Below are 18,219 nucleotides of genomic sequence, written 5' to 3' on the forward strand. Positions count from 1 at the left end.
ATGCTTTTCAGCATTAGCATTATGCAGATGCTATCCAGCATTAAGCTAGCGGACCGTGGCCAAAATAAATCAATTGTATCTTAAGTTTGATGAAGTAATAAACTCCAAATCCAACGACATTAAGAAAATATCCCATAATGAAGCTTTTTAGAAGGGTTGGATGAAAGGATGCTGGGCGGTCCTCCAAGCTGGTGCGTGGGGGGGGGGGGGTCCTGCGGGACCTCTGCATATGAGCGGGCAGACCAAAAAAGGAGTGGAGTGAAGAAGGGGGGCTGGAGGGGGGAGCCGCCAGGCTGTAAACTGTTTGGGTACGATTTTTGATGGGGGAGGAGGTGGGGGGGGGGTACTGTCCTGAGAAGTATTCCGAACAAGAAATGCGAGTCCAGCCCAGCCAAAAACTGACCAGTGGCGTTCCTTTTTGGGGGTTGGACCACGGCCTACCACCCCGGTCCACCCCCGACGGGCTCTTCCTTGATATCACTTCACTGTCAGACTCCCCTCAGTGTGTCGGGACGTCGCCGCTGAAAGGGGCCATGCCATTCAAGGTGGTCCTGAACGGGCCAGCCCCCTGGGGCTTCCGTCTGGTCGGTGGCAAAGACTTTGCCCAGCCACTCACCATCTCCAGGGTGAGTTTGTGATTTACTTATTCCATCTCGTTTGTTCCATCTCCCGAAAAAAAAGTTCCTATGGAAGCGGTGGTTGGGGGGAAGGGGTTGCTTTCAAAATGGGTGTGACTTTGCACCTGTGCCAGTGTGTTTGCTGTAAGCTTAGATACAAATAGCATCTTGTGTCACAGACACACATACATATATATATGCAGTGGATATAAAAAGTCCACACACCCCTGATCAAATGCCACATTTTGATGATTCAAGAATTTGGAACTAAGAAACACTTCCCCGCCAAAATGTGAATTCTATTACAGTTATACGAGGGTGTGCAACAGCTTTATTGTTTTCTTCCAAATGAGTTGTATAGTTCCTATGTTACACCGTTGGTAGAGTTTTGTTTTATCTTGGTCTGGTAGTTTTATACCACAAGAACCTGACATTTGAACAGGGGTGTGTGGACTTTTTATATTCGCTGGATTACACACACAAGGTTTTTTAGCACGTGCGGGAGTTCCAATAAATGTTACCAGACACTGCGGTGTGTGTGTGTGAATGGACAGACTGATGTTTACGGTACAAATTACAGATAAGGTATCGGATTAATGTATCGGGTCCTTTTGAAGCAGGTCGATACTAGCCACTAATACTCTCGGAAAACAGAAGAAAACTGACGTCGAATAAGTCTTCCTTGCCAGTAGTTGGCGCTATACTGCTGCCTTTAGACACATCGGCAACTCATAATGTACTGTATGCCAGAAAGAAATTCAGGTCTTCGTTCAGAATGATCTGTCGGTTTTATTCGAAAAGTTATGTACCATGAACACGGGTAGTATCATTACTTGGTATCGGTGCGTACTCGAGTAGCTAGTCATACAAGTGTGAAAAAGTGGTAACGAACATCCCTACACAAAAATTATCTCCAACAACTACAGGCTGTAAAAGCCAAGATGACCAAGAGATCTTTTTGGGAAGTGTTAAGACAACAAGTTGGTCAAACAAATACACGACATGAATAACGAGAGTTGAAAAGCACATTTGCAGCGTGCATGACACAAGAGCAGGAACATTACAACAATTTAGACGCGATTCGATCTACTAATCCATCACCAGTGCCTGAGTGCTATTCTTAGGCAAAGACATCAGGAACAACTGGAGCCATCATTACAAGGCCACTCTGTGTGTCTGTGTGTGTGCGCGCTTCCACTGCCATTTTAGGAGAGGAACATCACCTCTTGGTCTTTATGGGCCGCCAGTAGAATGTAAACACAATTGTTGGCTCTGTTTTTTTTTTTTTCTTTTATTCTTAAAGCGATAGATACACAGACACTTTTATTTGTGTGACATAGCAGACCTTAGAAATTTCGGATATTAACCGGACAATACCAATGTTTTTAATTAAATGTAGTTTTTTTTTATTATTATTATTTGACAGAAAATTTGAACATTTCAACATAATTGCGTGACTAAATTTTAAAAATTTCTTTTGCGTTTCACCTGTACTTTATTTTCCTTTCCATGCAATACGGAAACATTATCAGCACATAAACTTATAAAAACATACATAAAGGTCTCCAGTGGATAGCCGTTGACATCCTCGTCAGTATGCAGTGGCGTTTATTTCGGCGACTCGAGTGATCCCGTGAGGAAACATCTGTTTATTTTTTTGCCGCATGCAAGCTCATGTTCACCAACTGTGTGCTAATTTTGGCAACATGACAGCGAGAACAAAGCCTCGAATATGCGTTGTTTGCATTTTCTCTTCTGTCTTATACCAAAAAAAGAAGAATCCTGAAAATAAAAATAAAATTTTCTGTATATGACAATACATTTGTAAAGATATTTCTATAGAACTGGTAGTGATTGATAATTAAATATTATCTTGTAAGAGATTTGGCTAACAAATTTCTGTGGAAATCAAAAGTACTTTTTGCTAATTAAAAAATATTTTGGGTGCATGAAGAGAATCCCCCCCCCCCCCCCCCCAAAAAAAGATACAGTGCTCATTTCTGACATTCCAAGCAGCAAAACATCTGATGCGTGCTGTAAATCAGCACTCCCATTTGGAATCCACTGTCAAGGTCTTATTTATAGTCACATGACCTCATTGTGTGGCTGTGTGCGCTCGCGTGTAGTAATGTAATAAGGTCACCCCAGAATGTTCTTTGGCAACCTTCAACTTGCTCTTCTGCGACCTCTCGTTAGCCTTCTCCCATCTGATCAGACCGGGAAGGGCCAAAGCAGAAGTGTAAGAATGGATGATAAAGTGACGGAGGGATGACCGCTCTCCTCTTCCTAGGTCACGCCTGGGAGCAAAGCGTCCGTGGCCAACCTTTGCGCCGGCGACCTGATCGTGGCCATTGAGGACTCGTCCGCCGCCGACATGCTGCACTGCGACGCTCAGAACAAAATCAAAGAGGCGACCAATCGGCTCACGCTCACCGTGGAAAGGTGATTCCAAATCTCTTCAAATTGTTTTTATCTCTATATATTCCGACCATGTTTGCGGTGTTCTTAGAGGCGAAGCTAAACTGTGGTCGCCGCTGGTGTCGGGAGACGTCAAAGTCAGCCCCTTTAAGGTCAACCTGGAAGCCGAACCGCAGGTTAGTAGTCGTACCCGAGTTGAACTGCTTCTGTCTGTCCATTTCAACTTTGACCTTTGGCGCAGGAGTACAAGGCCATCGGCACGGCGCACAACCGGCGAGCTCAGCCCTTTGTGGCGGCGGCCAACCTCGACGACACGCGTCAGGTGGTCAGCACCACCTATAACACACCTATTGGGCTCTACTCTTCTGGGAACATCCAGGACGCCATGGAGGGACAGATGAAAGGAATCGTCGCGCCCAAATCCGAAAGGTCAGTAGCGCCGTCATGTCGCTATGACAATGTAAATATTCATCAAGCCAAGTTTGAGTGTTGCGTAACCCGATGAAGAAGCTATAAATGCGTTGTTCCGGGCCATTTCCTGCTTAGACGGGCCGCGCCGGGCATTCGTATGTCGAAAGATGCGCCGAGTGAGTTTTTGTAGGTCAAGTGGAATGATTCGTTGTTTGGTGCCTCACCTGTTATGCAAGGTATAATAAGTGAGGTGGTATTTTTTAAATATATTTAAAAATAATTATAGAAATATTTCCAAAAATTATTAGCAGTAAAAAAAAATTCCAAAATTCAAATTTATACACTTTTAGAAAACTGTTAATATATGCACAACAGCTATTAAGCGCTTCGATATTGCTTGTTTTGTGCATTTCTGCTTTTTTTTTCCATTTTGCATCATTTTGTAAAATGCTTTCTTTTTTTTTTTTCATTAAATTGAATATATCAATCTCTGGGGAGCAAAAGCGACACCTGTACCAAATTGAATCGAATGGTAAACCCACTGAATCAAATGGAATCAGCCTTGTGGCGCTTTTGCACGCAGCCCGAGGACGTTGGCTAACATCGAGGACTCGGACGTCTATCGCATGCTGCAGAAGGACCATGAGGAACCGGGAGAACCTCGACAGTCGGGATCCTTCAAGGCGCTGCAGGAATATGTCGAGAGCGACGGTCAGTTCACAACCACCCGAAATGTGGATTGCTGATGGAATGAGGTTCTGAGATACGGTTCCTGCAGGCACTAAGCCGATAGTGACCAGGACTGTTAAGGCGCCCACCACCAAACCCAGCGCTCCCACCGGAAACCTGCAGAAACTTCCCATCTGCGACAAGTGTGGAAACGGCATTGTGTAAGTGCATATTAACATACCATCAAATTAGAATGCCAAATATAACAGGGACCAAAAACAGTGAAAATCCTTGAACGACTTGTAATTCTATACCATGCCACAAGATGGCGCAAAGCAGATCATAGAGGACTGTTTCAAATGAGTGGGGTATTCATTTCCCAGTTGTATAGCTTGGAAAAAAAACACATTGTTAAAAGAAACCATAAGAATTTTTATGTTTAAAATAAACCCAGTAAATTTAAAGGCTGCTTTTTGCATTTTTTTATCTTTTTTCACACTGCTCCAGTGGTACAGTGGTGAAGGCCCGCGACATGTTCCGCCACCCGACTTGCTTCGTGTGCGCCGACTGCGACGTCAATCTGAAGCAGAAGGGTTATTTCTTTGTGGAAGGCCAACTGTACTGCGAGACCCACGCCAGGGCCAGGAGCAGACCCCCACCCGAGAGTCACGACTTGTAGGGAAGGGACTCACCCACCGAGGGACACCGCCTGGTCACCGTTTTCCTGTCCAGCTAAATGACATCACTTCCTGTTCACTAATGTCCCCATTTCCAGTTTTTGATTCATTATTGAGCCAATAAAGACACCTCAGCCTACCAACAATCTTTATTTATTATTATTTTTTTAATTATTTATTTATTTATTTATTTGGTCAAATTATGTTATCTGGTTTTCTGGTGTCCACTTTTTTCTTCAAGGTATATGATGGTGAAACGAAAAACCAGGACGGAAACGGATTCCTTCTTTGTCAGGATTTCGCCGCCACAACTTCCGCATTCCCCGTCACCTGACCCCTACTAACCAATCAGGTGCTAGCAGTTTTGGCGGTTGCAAGTGAATGAGTAAAAGTCGAAGTCATTTTCCAACATAAATGTCGATATATATTTTAACAAATCAGCTTTGTTTTGATACATTTCCAAATGTTCTACAGGTCGCACTATGTAGATTGCGCGTCTGGCATTGATCGCACACTCTCCGCCTTCGTTGAAAGCCGTGACGAAAACGGGGCGAGCGAGGCGCTGCCCTGGGGCAGAGCTTTAAAATGACATCAGAAAGCCCTGCTCCACGGCTTGCGGCTGTTTTGTCCAAGGGCGACAGGAGCTGTCGCATGGGGCAGCGCGCTCCGCTGCGCCACCTTGGCGCTTTGGTGCGTAACTGCGCGTCAGCTTACCTGCTCGGCTTTATAAGCCGGTCAGGTACCCCTGACCCGCATCTACCCACCACTGGCCCATTTGCAGAGACCTGAATAATACCCGGCGCCTTGATTCAACTTCAGTTTCGGCTTCAAGTTCTGCTCTACTTCAAGTTCTCCTTCAACTCCCTCTTCTGCTTCAAGTTCTCCTTCAACTCCCTCTTCTGCTTCATTTGTTGTTTCAGATTCTGTCTGCGTGGGCCAGGCTGCCCGATTGGACATCATGAGCCTCCCCACACTTGTGGTGGCATTGGCGCTGACGTTGTGCGCCTGGATTACGCTTTGTGGAGGTAATTGGAATGTTTGAAGAAATATAAAACCAAAGCAAATAGCAAGAATTGAAGGCGCCAATTTGGATAAAATAACTTGAAGGGGGGGGGGGGAGTAACGTTTGAAATTGTGGCGCCTTTTTCTGGTTTTTTTTGGGGGGTGATTGCGTCTGTGTTCTCGTCGCGTCTTGTTTATCTACGTTTTTCGCTCTTTGGTTTTGGAAGTTCGGTGAGTACGCGTTATTTGGCAATGTTTGCCACATTTTGCAAAGTTTGCCACATTTTGCAAAGTTTCACCTTCAGGCACCTTATGGCCGCTTTGATTTTGTTTTTCGGGTATAGTTAAAAAAAAAAAAAGCGCTCTATTAATAGGCAAATCGCGGGTGAGTTGACAAGCTTAACTTGATTTTTTTTTTTTTTTTGACACGCAGACACACACACAACGTCATATGTGAGAATCGAACTCAGTGTCGGCAAGTGTACCCCCATCAGCGACTACCCCGGCCGGGGCTTAACTTGAAAGTTACTTCGTGTGAATGCGTTACTCCCTCGCGACCACGCGAGGGCGCCGTTTTCAGGCGCTGATGTGTCCGACTGAACAGCCAGCCAAATGTGCCCTCCCTCGTCAGACATTTCGTGCGATACCGGATGGGACGTGTTCGGCTCCAGCTGCTACAAGAAGATGCCAGCCACCAACGGTTGGCTGGGGGCCCGTTTACACTGCGCCCTGGAGGGCGGCGACCTGGTCTCCTTCAACTCATCGGCCGAGGAAGATTTTGTGAAGGGCAAAATGGGGCTGGACCCGTTCTGGATCGGACTCTCCAACCTGGTGAGTTTCAATGCAAGGAGGGTCTGTCCTGGGTTGACAACCGCGATTGGTCTCCTCCGCAGGAATGCGGCCATAAGTTGTGTCATCGAATGTCAGGCAAGGAGCCGAAATGGTCCGACGACACGCCGCTGATCTACAGCAACTGGGATGCCGGTCAAGCCGTAAGGTAAAAGTCACATTGTGGAGCAAGCCCGCGCAACAAAAGCCTGACAGACCGCATTGTTGTCGCTGCCCCCCAACCCCGACAGCACCACATCGGAGTCCTGCGCCTACGTCAAGCGAAAAGCATATGAGTCCGACCAGTGCGACAAGTGGAGAACCGGCTTGTGCGAGTCCTCCCTGGCGTACATATGCAAACGCTCGCCCGACGGTAAGCCGCTGGTCGTCCGTCATGTTGAGGAGAGGAGCGCCGCCCGTCACGTTGTCTTTCTGCACGCAGGCTGCCCGGACGGACAACCGTGCTCCAAGAAGGCCGACCGTTTGGCTCTCTCTGCGGTGCAAAGTGAGTGGCTTCTTTCTGCCCCTTGGCCGCCCCGTCACAGGTTTCTCCTCAATCTTACTTTGGGCCTTCAGCTTCCGCCTGCGACCCCGGCTACTTGCTCTACGGCCCTTTTTGCTACCGCTACTTGGCGACCCTTAAAACTTGGCAGGCAGCTGAGGATGACTGCGTCGCACGGGGAGGTCACCTGGCAAGCGTCCACTCGCATGAAGACGGCAAATGGATGCTGGGTGAGCACCAAGGGCCACCATGACGTTTTGGGTGCTCTTCTTGCATTAAAGCTGTGTTCTCCCTCTGCAAGCTCACTCAGGCGTGGGTTCTTGGCTGGGACTGCATAAAACATCAAACAATTTTGAGTGGACTGACAAAACGTCTTCAGTAAGTAACACACTCACGGCAAGTTAAAGTCCCAATGATGGTCACGCACACATCTGGGTGTGGTGAAATTTGTTTTTTAATCCATTCCCTGGGGGAGCAGTGAGTAGCAGCGGTGCCGCCGCGCTCGGGAATCATTTGGTGATCAAAAGCCAAGTGTGAAGAAAAAAGGCTTACAAACTGTTCCGACATGGTGAAGGAAACTGCTTATTTATTTTCAGAAGAAAACTTTGGCCAAATTGCGAGATGATGACAGTAGTAGTAGAATGTTGTCGAGAGAGTGAGGAAAGCATAAGGGCAACGCGCTGAGCGCATGTTACCAATGTCGTCCACAGGACCTCATCTTGTGGAACGAAGGTAATCCAGGTAGGGGTCTCTACGGTGCTATGTCACACAATGGACTGATCTTTACCAGCAGCAGCAACAACCCGAGGCACTACATCTGTCAAAAAGGTGGCTGGTGTGACGGCGCGCGGCCTGCGCACCTTTTTGACAGATGTAGCGCCCCGGGTTGCTGCTGGTAAAGATCAGTCCAATGTTTGACATAGCACCGTAGAGAGAGCTATCTGGATGACCTTGCTGCCACAAGATGAGGTCCTGTGGACGACATTGGTGGCGCGTTGCCCTTATGCTTTCCTCACTCTCGACAACATTCTACTACTACTGTCATCGTCTCGCAATTTGGCCAAAGTTTTCTTCTGAAAGGTGAACATTGAAAATAAGCAGTTTCCTTCACCATGTCGGAACAGTTTGTAAGCCTTTTTTCTTCACACTTGGCTTTTGATCACCAAATGATTCCCGAGCGCGGCGGCACCGCTGCTGCTCACTGCTCCCCTCTCCCCCAGGGAATGGATTAAAATCAAACGGGGATGGGTTCAATCCAGAGGACAAATTTCACCACAGCCAGATGTGTGCGTGACCATCATTGGGACTTTAACGTGCCGTGAGTGTGTTACTTACTGAAGACGTTTTGTCAGTCCACTCAAACTTGTTTGATGTTTTATGCAGTCCCAGCCAAGAATTGTAGCCTGTGTGAGCTTGCAGAGGGAGAACTCAGCTTTAATGCAAGAAGAGCACCCAAAACGTCATGGTGGCCCTTGGTGCTCACCCAGCATCCATTTGCCGTCTTCATGCGAGTGGACGCTTGCCAGGTGACCTCCCCGTGCGACGCAGTCATCCTCAGCTGCCTGCCAAGACTTATGGGCCTCCAAGAAGTAGCGGTAGCAAAAAGGGCCGTAGAGCAAGTAGCCGGGGTCGCAGGCGGAAGCTGAAGGCTCAAAGTAAGATTGAGGAGAAACCTGTGACGGGGCGGCCAAGGTGCAGAAAGAAGCCACTCACTTTGCACCGGAGAGAGAGCCAAACGGTCAGCCTTCTTGGAGCACGGTTGTAATCTTGAGAAGTGCCTTGCGGAGATCAAGCAATGGATGTCTCTCAACTTCCTTCGTCTTAACCCAGGTAAAACTGAGATGTTGATAATTGGTCCAACTCGTTATCAACACTTATTCAAGGAAACCGCTATACCTATAGATAACCGTACTATCACTCAAAGCGATACTGTAACTAATCTCGGGGTAATATTTGACCAAACTCTCTCCTTTCAAAAGCACATTAAGAATATAACCAGAATTGCGTTTTTTCGCCTTCGTAATATTGCAAAGATTCGTCCGATCCTCTCGACTGGTGATGCGGAAACTATCATACATGCGTTCGTCACGTCGCGCCTGGACTACTGTAATGTACTCTTTTCGGGTCTTCCTAAGTCCCGCATCAAAAGTCTACAGTTAGTACAAAATGCCGCTGCAAGGCTGCTGTCTCGGACAAGAAAATTTGATCACATTACCCCAATACTAGCCAACTTACATTGGCTCCCGGTCCATTTAAGATGTGACTTCAAGGTTCTTCTATTAACCTATAAATCGCTGCATGGCTTAGCGCCTTCATATCTCGTCGACCTAGTTGTTCCTTATGTTCCGTCTCGTAACCTTCGTTCGCAAAACGCTACCCTTTTAGCGACACCGAGGGCCAAGAAAATGTCTGCAGGCTCTAGAGCATTCTCTATTCGGGCTCCAGAGCTTTGGAATGCCCTACCAATGGATATCAGGACTGCTACCTCAGTAGAAACATTTAAGACACGTTTAAAGACACATTTCTATGACATGGCCTTTAACTAACCTGTAGTGGCCGATTCGGCTGGAGTTTGTTTTCTCTCCCCCTCCACCCCCTCCCTCCCCCCTCCCTCCCCCCTCCCCGGCCGGGGAGGTGGTTAGGTGGCACCCATGCTGACAGCGGCTATCTGGATTCTCGTGGGCCAATTCAGGATGGGGGAACTGCAACTCAACCTCCTCGAAGACACTGCCAGGACAATTGAGGGCTCCTTCGGCAGCCCTCTGCTATGACATGGACATCCACTTTTTATTTAATTGATTTTCATGTTGTATCATTTGTGCCCTCTCTGCATCCATTTCAACCTGGTGATCCTGAAAGGGGGATCCTTCCATCTGTGGTCCCTTCTCAAGGTTTCTTATTTTCCCCTGCTAGGGGTTTTTAAGTTTTTCCTTGCCCTTTTGGGAGCTTAAGATCAGGGGATGCTTTGAGAATAATTGTCAATTTCTGTCTATGTGAAGCCCTTTGAGACTGCTTGTGATTTAGGGCTATACAAATAAACTTGACTTGACTTGACTTGACGGTTGTCCGTCCGGGCAGCCTGCGTGCGGAAAGACAACGTGACGGGCGGCGCTCCTCTCCTCAACATGACGGACGACGAGCGGCTTACCGTCGGGCGAGCGTTTGCATATGTACGCCAGGGAGGGCTCGCTCCACAATGTGACTTTACCTTACGGCTTGACCGGCATCCCAGTTGCTGTAGATCAGCGGCGTGTTGTCGGACCATTTCGGCCCCTTGCCTGACATTCGATGACACAACTTATGGCCGCATTCCTGCGGAGGAGACCAATCACGGTTGTCAACCCAGGACAGACCCTCCTTGCATTTAAACTCACCAGGTTGGAGAGCCCGATCCAGAACGGGTCCACCCCCATCACCACCGGACACTTTTTGTTTCCATGCTCGTTCTCATTTGCGCTCCCTTGCAGCCAAGTCCACCAGTCCTCCTCCGCCGCTCCCAGGTGGGTCAGGGGCCGGCGGCACGTGTTCCCGCCCGTGCGCCATCCGCGGCGATTCTCACCATTTGTGCCTTGCAGCCTGGAGCCACAAATGCGGCTGGGAGTGGCTGGACAACCCCGCCAACGACTTCTGCTACCTGATGAGAGGGAACCAGCTCAAAAGCTGGAAGGAGGCGCGCGACGACTGCAACCGCCACGATGCCCATCTGCTCAGTATCACGGACTCTCACGAGCAGGCCTTTGTGCACGGTGTGTGTGTGTGTGTGTGTCTTAATGTCTGCACTTGTGTTTTGGCGCGACCATGTGGAAACTTTGATTCAAAGGTCACAGCAAGGCCGTGCTCACCACTCCCTCGCTGTGGCTGGACGCCGACGCCCCCTTCGCCGAGAGCGGCGGCCGGTGGGCCGACGGCTCCCCGTTCAGCTACGTCCACCTGCGCGCCGGTTTGTGGCGAGCCACGCTCATGTTCCCATTCAGGAACTTGGCGCTTAGTCTCTGTTGGCCCCCTTGCAGGTCACCATGGCGACAAAGTTGGGGGACGCTGCCTTTCCTTTCTCATTGACGACGGCGACTGGAAATTTGACGTGTGCGAGATCAAGAGAGGCTACATCTGCAAGAGAAGAGGTAGGAGGGCGGGGCGGGACGCGACGGGCCGCGACCCTCTATCTCAGTGCTTCTCAATTATTTTCTGTTACGCCCCCCCCTAGCAAGAAGAAAACTATTCGCGCCCCCCCTCCCCACCGTGACTATCCTAACTTGTCTTGTAAGTCGTAAAATGTTGCACTGTCGCAAACGTGACAGAAGTAACAATGAGAGCGCCACTGCCCCCTGCTGTAGTAAACGCGCAATTACACTTTATTCTAGTACTGCCAAAAAAAAAGCCTGTTCCCCAGGGTCACACGCGCCCCCCCAGGAATAGCACCGCGCGCCCCACTATTTGAGAAGCACTGCTCTATCTGAAGGCGTGCTGACGTTTGCCTTTGGTCCTTGCAGCGGCGACAGCGCAACAAGCTCCGCTGCCTCACGCCGGTAAGAAATTGCCGCTTGCAAAGATGGCCGCCAGAACTAATTAACCTGCCCCGCCCACAGGTTTCCTCAAGCAAGAGATATGCGAGAACGCCGACAACCGAGCCATTTGCCCCGAGGACAGAGTCATGCGCATCCAGTCGGCCTTCTACGGACGGAGGAGCAGCAACGTCTGCTCGGCCCAACGCGGCTCAGACGGTAGGCGGCCCCGCCCACTGTCGGCCGTCCTTTAGCTGACGTGTCGACTTGGTGCCCTCTCGCAGCCAAATGTACGGTGGAAGGTGCCCTCCTTCACTACAGGAAAGAGTGCGACAACTGCCACCAGTGCCTCGTCAAGCCCATGAAGGAGGACCCCTGCCCCGAGGTCTCCAAATACCTCCAGATGGTCTACACCTGCGTAACGGACGGTAGTCTTTTCCAAATGAATTGTTGTGTGCCAAACCAGGTAAGCCCATGAGGCCCTGAATAACATTTTTGGTTGTCCAAAGAGTGTTTTGACAGTTTAGGCAACACCCAAGGCAGCCTGAAAAAGTTGAAGCTGAGAGCCTCCTCCTCATTGAGCGGCTTCGGCCCCGACAAGGCTTGCCTCAATGGGAAAAGCTGCTGGAAACCGTTGAAGCGTACGTGGAGAACTCTGACACAACACACACACACACTAAATCTGGCTTCTTCCTTCCTTCCCTCAGCTATAGACAGCTGGATCGAGGTGGACTTAGGCGAGATGAAAAAAGTGACCGGGATGGAGATCCAGATGTGTCCTTGGGCCTCCTCCAGGCACTGGTCCAGGTTTAAGATGACCCATAGTTTGGACGGACAGGACTGGACCGACCACTCCCAGATGGTGAGTTGGCAGCCGTGAGCCAACTTGCTCCACTCTCTCTCTCTCTCTCTCTCTCTTTTCCTCTCTTTTCCTCTCTTTTTTCTTTCTCTCCCTCTCTCCCTCTCTTTTTCCTCTCTCTTTCCTCTCTCTTTCCTCTTGTTTTTCTCCATTTCTTTTTCTCCCTGTCTCTTTCTCGCTCCGTCTCTCTCCTGTCTCCCTTTCCCTTGCTCTCTTTCCCTCGTTCTTTCTCTCTGTTTCCTCTCTCCTTTTTTCTTTCTCCCTCTCTCCATATCTCTTTCTCTCTTTTTCTTGCTCCGTCTCTCTCCTGCCTCTCTTTCCCTTGCTCTCTTTCTCTCTCTTCCTCTCTCTCTGTCTCTCTCTGTCTCTCTCTATTCCTCTCCGTCTCTCTTCTGTCTGTCTGTCTGTCTCGCTCTCTCACCCTTGTCTTTCTCGCCAGCTTTCCCCCAGAGCGACTCAGACCCTGATGGAGCCCATGCTAGCCCAGTTCATCCGCATCCTGCCACTGGATCACCTATGGATGGTCGGCCTCCGCTTTGACGTCTTGGGATGCGCGCTTGACAGTAAGCGAGCTGCCGGCGCCGCGCTCACCGTCAAATAGCTAAAGCAACCGTGACTCTCGCGTCCGCAGATGTGATCAGCTGCGACGAGCAGTTCGTCAACGTCGCCTTGGACAAGCTGCCCACTACGTGAGTGGTCGCAGCGCGTCCGAGCTTTCCAATCAAGTGCGAGTCTCGCAACGGCCGTGTCGTCCGCAGGGTCTTCTGTCCGCCGGGTTGCGCCAAGTTGGACCAGCAAGTCTACGGCACGTGGGGCTACAAAGAGGTACGTGACGGCGCCGCCCGCCACTGGCCTTCCTGGGCTCTGACGCGGCGCTTTGCGTGAGCGCAGGAGTCTCACATCTGCGCCGCCGCCATCCACGCCGGCGTCATCGCTGACAAGACTGGAGGAAAGTGCACCTTGCTGAAAGCGCCGCCGCAGAAGAGCTTCCAAGCATCCCAACAGAACGGAATCCTCTCCAAACAGTGAGTGGGCCGCTTTCAGCGCGCGCTCTGATGACAGACGCCGGCTTAACGCGAGCGCCGCCTTCGATCCGCAGATTGAACCAAGAGGGCCCTTTGGCTTTCACGTTTGCCGACGGAGGTGAGTCGCCGAAGCGCCGTGGCGTCAAACTTGTGCGTGACACCTGCCGATGGGCAGAGATGAGATGCTTGGGACCTGAGTGGGAGGAGTTTGCCGGCTTCTGCTACAAGATTTTTGAGGACAAGAAGACCTGGGCCGAGGCTCAGCACGCCTGCGGGACTTTTGGCGCCCAGCTGGTGTCCGTGGGTTCCCTAGTGGAGCAGGAGTGGCTGAAGACGACTTTGTACTTTGGTACGCTGCCTCGCCTTGCCTGGTATGTTCGGAGGTGTGATGTCACGCCCTTCCTCTGCAGATGACGGCGACACGTGGACCGGACTCAATGACCTGGCTGTTCCCGGCATGTTCGTGTGGTCAGACCGCCGCCCTGTGACCTTGACCTTCTGGGCTGCCGGAGAGCCCAACAACGAGCTCCCCTTGGACGACAACTGCGTGGCGGCGGCTTTCCAGGTGAGCACCGGCACCGGCAGCCACCCACACGACCTACCACCCACCGACCCACCCCCCCTTTGTCTTTCAGACGGGGCGCTGGATGCGGATGTTGTGCACGCAGCTCAATCGCTTCGTGTGCAAGATGCCCAAAGCGCATTACACCATCGCCGCTGGAGAGCCCGAGACGGAAAGCGGCGATTCCAAGGCCTTGTCCATGGTGTCGACTGGAACTGTGAGTGGCACGCAGACGCATTTTTAGCCCAGGGTTGTCAAACTCATTTTTATCGCGGCCCACTTTGTCCTTGCGGCATCCCTCGGAGGGCCGTATTTCATAGGAAATAGTTATTGTTCAAATTACTATGAAAAGGATGAATACAAATCATTAAAAAAAAAAAAAGTCACACAAAATTGGTTTCAACAAAAATCATGGGAGTTGACATGGCGGGCCTGATTCGGCCCCCGGCCGGGCCTTGAGTTTGACACCTACGCTTTCGCCGCTTGCTTCTTGATCTTGTGGCCAAATGCGTGGATTGCAATTTACCCTTGCGTATGCCCAATGCAGTGCCAAGACCTTGTCCTGGAAATGATGAAAGGTCTTCAGGTGGGAAGTACCATCACCATCAAAGGGCAGGGCAACGAAAAGACCAAGAGGTACACCGGGGTAAAGAAGGCAATCGTTTGGGCAAACCGCCAACGCCTGTGTGTGTGTGTGTCTCGCTCGCAGCTTCCAAGCCAGCTTGTTCAACGCCGACAACCAAACCATCCTGCAGCTCAAGCTGGACGCCGAGACCCAAACCGTCGTGCTGAGCTCCCAACTGGACAGCGACCCGGACCAGCAGCAGCTAAACCAGCTGCATATTGCACGTATCCCCCTGCAACGTGGCGAGGACTTCAAGGTAACGCTCCATGCCGCGCACTCGCCAGCGCCCCCCCCCCCGCCTAATTGCCTCTCTCGTTCAGATCGTCATCAGCTGCGCCCAGCACGTCTTCCGCGTTTTGGCCGGGGGCCACCGGCTGCACTACGCCTACCAGGGCCACCTCCGACTGGCAGACATCACGCTGCTGCGACTGCATGGCGACGTGTCGCTGAAGGTCGTCCGCCTGGCGACGGCGCCGCCCACCTGAGCCGCAAAAACTACGACAACACGACAGCGGCGGTCTCGTACCGTGCGCTGCCCGATAAGCTAAGTTTGTGCATGTTTTCTTGACACCTCAAAGCACTTACTGAGCTTCAGGAGAGTGAGGAGGGGAAAAAAAAAAAAAATTACAGCAGCTATCCAGTTAACCAACTGCAAAAAAATTTAGAAAAAAAAATGCTATTCCTTTTGTGTTATACAATATCTATATATGTATCTATGTATCTATCCACCAATTTTGAATTCCACCTTTTGAATTATAATTATATATCTGTATATAAAGTAAATATCTATCCACTGCCACCGTCTGGGGCTTATGGCTCCTAAAAAAATGTTTTTGAGTGCCCTGTTTTGAATTCTACATTTTGAATTACAATTATCTATCAAAGTATCTATCTATATATCCGCCGCCGCCGCCGTCTGGGGCTTATGGCCCCTAAAAAAAAAGAAAAAAAAATGTTTTTGAGTGTCTTCTATTTGGCTTTGAACCTAAGCAGTGTTTGTCCCTTTGTTTGACCCTTGACCTTTGTTTCCCATGATGTACTCCAATGTTATGATTATAAGTGTGTGCAATAAAATTACAAAGACAAATCCTCCGTTTTTTTATTCATGAAGCTAATTTCATGCTAATGCTAAGTAGGATCTTAAAACTTGTAAACTGGGGCAGGGGCCATTTTGTTCATCTTTTTAAAGAGCCTGTAGCACGTGCAGACGTCAAGGAAAGCGCTCCTGTAGTTGCTGTTCATCCAGCCATAGAGAATGGGGTTGACGAAGGTGGAGCACATGGCCACCACGTGGAAGGCGCTGAAGAGCAGCTTGAAGTCGTCCATGTAGACCACACGGCCGTCCATGTCCACAGCAAGCTGGAAGGCGTGCAGCGGCAGCCAGCTGACGCCAAAGACGGCCACTACCGTCACCAGCATCTTGGTGGTCTTACGGCGGCGGCGGTGGGCGCGCGACAGGCGGCTGGCGTTCAGCTAGCTCCGAGGAACGCACAAAAGTAAAGGTATTAGCATTTTTATCATAATGTATGCCGAAGCACTATTTGAAGGCGGGACTCTGTCCCAACACTACAGTTCATTTTAGGACCATCCTGAAATTGAAATTTAAATTCTCTGTGCAACAAGATTACAGCAAAGCAACATTCATCAAACTTACTATGATCTCACCTTGCTCCAGATGCACGCGTAGGCTCCTGTGTTGACAGCCAACGGCAGGCCGTACTGCAGCAACAACATGGCCAGGCTGTAGGGGGCGCTGCCGCTCCCCTCGGGCCACTTCTCGGCACACACCTGGATGGACTTGCCGGGCGCCAAGTGGAAGGTGGCGTACTCTCTGAAGATGGCCAGCGGGCTGGCGAAGAGCACGCTGACCACCCAGGTGATTGCCACCACAGCGGCGCACGCCCGTCGGGACATCCGCGGCGCGCCATCCGGGCGACGTGCCACGCTGCGGAGGCGGTCCACCGCAATAACGTTCAGCGTGATGGTGGACACGTGCACGGCGGCGCCCTGCGCGCACGGCAGGGCGAAGCACAGCGCCCGGCCGAACGCCCACTCGCCACGGAGGGTGTACGCCAACGTGAACGGTAAGCAGAGCGATGCCACCAGGAGGTCGGCCAGAGCCAGATTGGCGATGAAGAAGTTGGTGACGGTTCGGAGGCGGCGGAAACGAAACACCACGTGGATCACTAAGGTGTTGCCCACCACGCCCAGGGCGATGATGATGCCGTACGCCATGATGAGCGCCACACGGACGGAGGGCAGGTGGGTGCTGTCCTCCAGGCCCGGATAGGCCGCCTGGTTCTCAACGGGCACCGTTCCCATGCTGGCCCAACAGCAGTTAGCGTAGGACTCGGGTGCCGACAGCCGCAGTGCCTTATTTGCCGCGTCCATGTTGCGGCGACCCCATCGGCCAGCCGGGTGGCCTGCAGAAGCAACATATAACGTCAGTCTGGAACTAAAGATATTCGTAGAAAGTAAACGTGAGTACCGTAAGTTTCGGACTATAAGTCGCACCGGAGTATAAGTCGCACCAGCCATAAAACGCCCAAAAAAGTGAAAAAAAAACATATGTATATAAGTCGCTCCTGAGTATAAGTCGCCCCCCCCACCCAAACTATGAAAAAAAACCGCAACTTATAGTCCGGAAATTACGGTATTTCAATAAGATAGAATGTGTCATGCGTATTTTTCTTTTTTTTTCTTTTCAGCTTACCTCAATGTGCAAGTTGACGTGAAGTTCTTTTGCTCTCCAGGTCCATGTGCAGATGACGGGAAGGAAAGACGCAAAGCAGACGCAAGCTTGGTCTCCACTGAGAAGCCGACTGGAAATGCGACGAGCTCCGACTGCGCGTCACAGCCCCCCTCAGCCCCCCCCCCCCTCGCCGCCGCCGTCACACAGGATGCGCATGCAGGTCAGACGCTCACATAATTGGCTATCATTTCTGTTTTCGTCCATTTCTTTTGTTCTAAAAAGACTGTTTCGGTACTATTATTTTGCGGCTTGATAGAATAGAATTGAACTTGAACAAGGAATCAGCATCAAAGAAAAAAATGAATACAAATAAAAAATAGATACTTCTTGTCACTCTTCCAGAAACAGAGAATCAGAATCTAAAATAAAAAAATTAAAAATAAAAGAAAATGAAAAGGATAAACACCTTTTTTTTTTTTTCAATACATTTTAACTTAATCTCCTCATTCATTCCTCACTCCTTTCCATCAATTCATCCACCCATTTATTATTCCATTCATTCATTTATTGATTCCTTTGCTCTCAACTGGTCTGTCCTGTACAACGTCAAAGTAAACATCCCGCTCCATCCTGTTCTCAAATTGATTTCAGTCCATCAAAGAGAACATGATGAGACATAGGGGTGATTGATTATTGATCGGTGCCATCCTTCCTCTCTTCCCAAAAAACACACCGCAGGTTGTTTGTTAGCCCTCGTATGATGGCACCTTTTTTAAGCACATTATCGATCGAGTGTGCTGACCCGTGAGAGTTTTGTTCGGAAATGTGTT

The 18,219-nt window shown here is 50.1% G+C and overlaps 4 protein-coding genes across 8 annotated transcripts; 3 read left to right on the plus strand and 1 right to left on the minus strand.

The window, feature by feature from the left end:
* Positions 1–431: 431 nt before the first annotated feature.
* Positions 432–4,938, plus strand: LOC133151449 (PDZ and LIM domain protein 3-like). The gene is made up of 7 exons (XM_061274491.1): positions 432–626; positions 2,908–3,059; positions 3,127–3,211; positions 3,277–3,464; positions 4,030–4,157; positions 4,225–4,336; positions 4,623–4,938. The coding sequence occupies exons 1-7, from the start codon at positions 534–536 to the stop codon at positions 4,792–4,794; spliced, it is 930 nt and encodes a 309-aa protein (XP_061130475.1). The 5' UTR covers positions 432–533; the 3' UTR covers positions 4,795–4,938.
* Positions 4,939–5,034: 96 nt separating this feature from the next.
* LOC133151043 (C-type mannose receptor 2-like) lies at positions 5,035–7,377 on the plus strand. Its single transcript, XM_061273778.1, has 7 exons — positions 5,035–5,482; positions 5,713–5,817; positions 6,426–6,625; positions 6,688–6,791; positions 6,874–6,995; positions 7,065–7,127; positions 7,199–7,377. Exons 2-7 carry the CDS (start codon positions 5,751–5,753, stop codon positions 7,375–7,377), a joined length of 735 nt encoding a protein of 244 aa, XP_061129762.1. The 5' UTR covers positions 5,035–5,482; positions 5,713–5,750.
* A 1,007-nt stretch (positions 7,378–8,384) lies between these two features.
* On the plus strand, positions 8,385–15,784 carry LOC133151894 (uncharacterized). 5 transcript variants are annotated; one of them, XM_061275297.1, is made up of 22 exons: positions 8,393–8,954; positions 9,984–10,015; positions 10,203–10,294; positions 10,357–10,624; positions 10,700–10,870; positions 10,945–11,064; positions 11,135–11,245; positions 11,615–11,650; positions 11,711–11,845; positions 11,911–12,054; positions 12,136–12,267; positions 12,334–12,488; positions 12,925–13,048; positions 13,117–13,174; positions 13,244–13,310; positions 13,377–13,510; positions 13,585–13,859; positions 13,921–14,075; positions 14,146–14,289; positions 14,620–14,708; positions 14,782–14,953; positions 15,018–15,784. In XM_061275297.1, exons 5-22 carry the CDS (start codon positions 10,762–10,764, stop codon positions 15,180–15,182), a joined length of 2,325 nt encoding a protein of 774 aa, XP_061131281.1. In that variant the 5' UTR covers positions 8,393–8,954; positions 9,984–10,015; positions 10,203–10,294; positions 10,357–10,624; positions 10,700–10,761; the 3' UTR covers positions 15,183–15,784. The 5 variants fall into 5 exon arrangements, with proteins under 5 accessions (XP_061131276.1, XP_061131277.1, XP_061131280.1 ...); XM_061275293.1 differs by lacking the exons at positions 9,984–10,015; positions 10,203–10,294 and having other exon boundaries at positions 8,387–8,954; positions 10,592–10,624; positions 13,585–13,628; positions 13,686–13,859; XM_061275292.1 differs by lacking the exons at positions 9,984–10,015; positions 10,203–10,294 and having other exon boundaries at positions 8,385–8,954; positions 10,592–10,624.
* Positions 15,785–15,837: 53 nt separating this feature from the next.
* On the minus strand, positions 15,838–17,456 carry LOC133151044 (neuropeptide Y receptor type 2-like). The gene is made up of 3 exons (XM_061273779.1): positions 17,429–17,456; positions 16,363–17,120; positions 15,838–16,170 (listed from the first exon to the last, which is right to left on the minus strand). The coding sequence occupies exons 1-3, from the start codon at positions 17,454–17,456 to the stop codon at positions 15,838–15,840; spliced, it is 1,119 nt and encodes a 372-aa protein (XP_061129763.1).
* Between the last annotated feature and the right edge of the window lie 763 nt (positions 17,457–18,219).

The sequence above is a fragment of the Syngnathus typhle genome, linkage group LG3 (genome assembly GCF_033458585.1).
Source record: "Syngnathus typhle isolate RoL2023-S1 ecotype Sweden linkage group LG3, RoL_Styp_1.0, whole genome shotgun sequence".
In the NCBI taxonomy this organism is placed as follows: domain Eukaryota; kingdom Metazoa; phylum Chordata; class Actinopteri; order Syngnathiformes; family Syngnathidae; genus Syngnathus; species Syngnathus typhle.